General features: G+C 46.3%; 1 protein-coding gene across 6 annotated transcripts in view; it reads right to left on the bottom strand.

The window, feature by feature from the left end:
* The window catches only part of LOC126983350 (protein Smaug homolog 2-like), a 35,701-nt gene that overhangs the window by 14,266 nt on the left and 16,435 nt on the right, over positions 1 to 5,000 (bottom strand). The window contains exons 1-2 of one of the 6 annotated variants that reach the window (XM_050836073.1): positions 2,609 to 2,765; positions 619 to 877 (exon numbers count right to left, since the gene is read on the bottom strand). The exons of 4 other annotated variants lie outside the window; for them this stretch is intronic. In XM_050836073.1, coding sequence (XP_050692030.1) covers positions 619 to 631 — 13 coding nt within the window. In that variant the 5' untranslated portion in view covers positions 632 to 877; positions 2,609 to 2,765. Of the gene's footprint in view, positions 1 to 618; positions 878 to 2,608; positions 2,766 to 5,000 lie in introns of those variants that run through there. One more of the 6 variants, XM_050836074.1, reaches the window with a different exon arrangement.

Below are 5,000 nucleotides of genomic sequence, written 5' to 3'. Positions count from 1 at the left end.
CACACACACACACACACACACACACACACACACACACACACACATACACGCCAGAGTTCCCGTTGCTAAGTACAAAATAGAACGCAGAACCAAGAGAGAGAGAGAGAGAGAGAGAGAGAGAGAGAGAGAGAGAGAGAGAGAGAGCACCCACACCCACCCACGACATCAGGAAACTTTAATCAATGAACTCAACATTTCCGAGAATTCTAACGTGATTCCCTAACTTGGTGGCCGCGCACACACACACACACACACACACACACACACACACACACAATTCTCGCAACATGTTTAAGGAAGTATTTTGATCAATGCTAGGAGGGAAAGCAAATCTCTCTCTCTCTCTCTCTCTTCATTTTCCTTTTTTTCCGTATTTTTTCCCATTATTATTTTATTCTAATCTTCACTTATTTTTCCTTTTGTTTTTCGCTTCCTCTCTCTCTCTCTCTCTCTCTCTCTCTCTCTCTCTCTCTCTCTCTCTCTCTCTCTCTCTCTCTCTCACCATGAACCCTGACCTTACCAAGCAAACGTAAAAAAGTGATGGCCCCTCCTCCCGTTATCTCTCTCTCTCTCTCTCTCTCTCTCTCTCTCTCTCTCTCTCTCTCTCTCTCTCTTTACCTGAAGCACGCATTTCAAGTCTTATGGGAAGGCGATGGTCCGATGAATGGGTCTGGGAGGGCGTGCGTTACTATGTTGGTAGGGTATGTTGGTAGACTATGGTAGAATACGTTGGTGGAAGGTCGATTTTATGCTGGTCGACAATACTGGATGGTCGAGTTGGTTGGTTGGGGTCATAAAATTTGTGTAGGAATGTCAACTCGTAAGGATTTCCACGTTTTTATAATGTTTTCCTTTTTCTTTCCTCTGCTTTGTTTTTCTGGCGTGAGAGGGAAGGGGAAAAAAAAACTATATATATAAAGGTTCTGTTGACATTTGGCTTTTAGTGGTGGTGGTGGTGGTGGTGGTGGTGTGTGTGTGTGTGTGTGTGTGTGTGTGTTGTAGGTAGATAGATATGGATGGGTAGGTAGACATAGATAGATAGACAGATTGATAGAATAAGAGAAACACAGAGACAGAGAGAGACAGACAGAGGGCTAAATAGACAGATAGAGAGACAGAGAGACAGACAGAGGGATAGATAGACAGATAGAGAGAAAGACAGACAGAGGGATAAATAAATAGATAGATAGAGAGAAAGACAGAGAGACAGACAGAGGGAGAGGGCATGAGACTGACTGACTCACCACCACCACCACCACCACCACCACCACCACCACTACCTTCACCACCACCACCACCACCACCACCACTACCTTCACCACCACCACCACCACCGCTTCACACTTCACCGCCACCCACACACACTTGTAAAAATAATAATAAAAATAAAAAAAAATAAAAATAAAAAAACGCTCTTGGTCTCTTTTCTCTTTGGGTTTTTTTTCCTGTATGTTTTCTCTTTTACGGTCTCGAAAGCTTATCACTTGTTGTTGTTGCTATTATTATTATTATTATTATTATTATTGTTGTTGTTTTCTCGCTTATGTGTTCTTAGTGTTGTCATTTTTAATGGGTTTACTGTATGAGAGAGAGAGAGAGAGAGAGAGATAGGCAGGTAGGTAGGTAGGTCGAAACCAGACTTCCTTTCACTTTCAACCCGACCCTGTGTTCCCTCCTCCTCCTCCTCCTCCTCTTACACACACACACACACACACACACACACACACACACACACGCACGTACACATGTTCACTACACATGGAACACACGTATACACAGCTCCCTCAATGCATATTTAAACAACTCGCAAGTCATGTATGTATATGCAACACACACACACACACACACACACACACACACACACACACACCTGCTGGCGGTCTGATTAGCAGCTCCAGGTGGGGCGTGCACACGTGCTTGGAATCACACACACACACACACACACACTCCTCACACTCGTACTCTCTCATACACACACACACACACACACACACACACACACATATCACACTAACACTCGTATTCTCTCTCTCTCTCTCTCTCTCTCTCTCTCTCTCTCTCTCTCTCTCTCTCTCTCTCACACACACACACGGGAAAATGAAGAATACTAGCTTTAGGGGGGTCAGCGTACTCCGGTGAGAGAGAGAGAGAGAGAGAGAGAGAGAGAGAGAGAGAGAGAGAGAGAGAGAGAGAGAGAGAGAGAGAGAGAGAGAAACCAGCTTCAGCAGTAATTGCTTGATCTTGACAAACGCAACTTATTAAGGTTCAGTTTCGATTTCACTTCGACATTCATTTTGCTTTCGTTTTCCGCTCCGTATTGGTGACTATCTTTCCTTCACTCTCTCTATCTATCTTTCTATCTATCTATCATCATTCTCAACCATGTATCATCTTTCCTTCATTATCTTTCCTCAGGCACTTCATGTTCCTTCATCCACTCGCTTACTGTCCTTTTATCTTCAAACATTATTTTTTTTCCCATTGCAAATCGTTCACTGTTTCCTAGCACGACCTTCTTAGGCAAGCAACACTTTCTGCACGTATTTGGGTAAGTTCTGTTTTCCTCGCCAGCACTCAAGCAAGGGAAGGAAGGGAACGCAGAAGCTACCTCGAGGGAACGGGAGACCAGGTTTCCCTCCACCCTTCTCGTGCAACAGCCAGACCCCAACTGTTGCTCAGGCTGTCGCAGTTCCCCGTTCTCGCTCCTCCCTTCCTCCTCCTCCCAGTCGCATCCCCCTCCTGCCACTCCTCTCCCTCTCAAATCTGACCCCCCTTATATCTCTCTCTGTCTATCTCAATCTATCTGCTCCTCCTCCTCCTCTCCCTCATTCTTCGTCTCCCTCTCAAATCTGACTCCCTCCAATATCTCTCTTCATATACTTCATCTATCGATATATGTGTTTAGGGAAGCAAGAACTGGCTTACTAATACATAGTCGGGGATGAGTTGGTCTTGGCAGTCATGTGGTGGGTCCCAACACGATAGACACCCTCAAGAAATAGCCAGAAAGATGGTGTTACATGTTCAGAAGCTGTCTCGTAGACCGACTGGCCCCATGCAGACTCCTTACGTCATGTTCCTATCTACCTTTCTATCTACTCCGTGTCTCAGGTGGCCGCAATACCTGTCGCACACGGAAGGCGGGTAATTGAGGTGTCACATAGGGTTAGCCTCGTACACCTCTCCGGCCACGTCTTTCCCCCCGAAACCCACGAATATATCCTCCTCCTACGACCCACTGACACACGAGAACTTCCACTTTCTACCACTAATTGAGAGCACTAATACATCCACTCCCTAACACCTATTGCCATCACGAATACTTCTGCTGATAGACGAATCCATCCACTTCCTTCCACACAATGACACACGAATCCATCCACTTCCTACCAATCACTGACATCACGAATATATCCACTTCCTACCAACCATTGACACACGAATCCATCCACTTCCTACCAGCCACTGACACACGAATCCATCCACTTCCTACCAACCACTGACACACGAATCCATCCACTTCCTACCAACCACTGACACACGAATCCATCCACTTCCTACCACCCACTGAAACAGCATCCAGTTCTCCAAGCTTCACTAACACAACCACATGAATGGAGGTTAATATTGCATGGTTTATGAGGATGAGTTAATATTATAAGCCTTAATTTTTCAACCTAACAGACCTTTTTTTCCCTATAGCGTCTTTTAGGTTCATATCCTCATACATTTGTGGGGATTTTGCACACTCACATTCGGTAAGGGTTTCATGGAGGTTGTGGGTATCTCCATGGGTAGTTTTATGAGCCTAGTGATAGTTTGACAAGGCTTCCACACCATGAACGTAAAAAGCACTCATTACAACCCCACTAATCTACTTTGTGGGCTTTGAAAATAATTGATGTGGGAGTTAAAAGCGTTTGAGAATGTGGGTCTTATTTAAATCGGTATTTTTAAACGCTTCAATTTCTCACATCAACTATTTCCAAGGGACGAAAAGGAGATTAATTGGGTTGTCATTAGTGTTTTTTTTACCCTAATGGTACAGAAGAAAGGTCAAACTACCACCAGGGTTATAAAACTATACATTTAAGTACCCAAAACGCCTAGGAAAGCCTTGTCAAATATGTGTTCTTGGGTGACGAAATGTTTTAGAAGACGAGCCTCATGACGGTGGTATTCTTAAACGCTTCCTTCCCTTCCATCAGTCATTTCTAAAGTCCAAAAAAGTGGTTAAACGCGTCCTCCTGAGTGCTTCTTTACGTTCATAGTGCAGAAACTTTGTCAGACTACCACCAGGGTCATAAAACTACCCCTGGAAATGCTCCCAAATCTTACGAAAGCCTTGTTAATTGTATGTGATTGGGAACTGACCCTCAGCGTCGCCTCACTTCCCTGCCCACAGAGGCCAAAAAGGAGGTTAGCGCTGCCTGGATCTCGCCAAGCACTGGTGATTAAGCCGTCACAGCGCGGCGTCTCACCTTGGGTTGACTAGACGCTTCTGACCTTTATGAATTTTAGCAAGTGCCAAGGGGTGAAGGGTCGACCACAGACACCTACCCCCACTGCCTGCTTGCCTGTCACTACCGCTACTCCTACCCACTGCCCATTACCTTCACCCACCCACCTCGCGTGCACCCAGCGCTTACAAGACAACGAAGCGATTACGCCATGTTTGCGGTTAGTGTGCGGTGCCGATGGTTCTGTAAACTCAAAGTGTACCTACGCAAGGTGCATGTACACACACATTGATGACAGACATAACCCAGCCCTCTCCTCCCCTTCCACACCGTTCCAGTTCGGCCCATCTCCCTCCCCTTCCACCCCGTTCCAGTTCGGCCCATCTCTCCTTCCACACCGTTCCAGTTCCCCCCATCTCTCCTTCCACCCCGTTCCAGTTCCCCCCATCTCCCTCCCCTTCCACCCCGTTCCAGTTACGCCCATCTCCCTCCCCTTCCACCCCGTTCCAGTTCGGCCCATCTCCCTCCCCTTCCACCCCG

Source organism: Eriocheir sinensis, chromosome 53 (genome assembly GCF_024679095.1).
Source record: "Eriocheir sinensis breed Jianghai 21 chromosome 53, ASM2467909v1, whole genome shotgun sequence".
Classification (NCBI taxonomy): domain Eukaryota; kingdom Metazoa; phylum Arthropoda; class Malacostraca; order Decapoda; family Varunidae; genus Eriocheir; species Eriocheir sinensis.
This window is presented reverse-complemented; position numbering and strand designations above follow the sequence as displayed.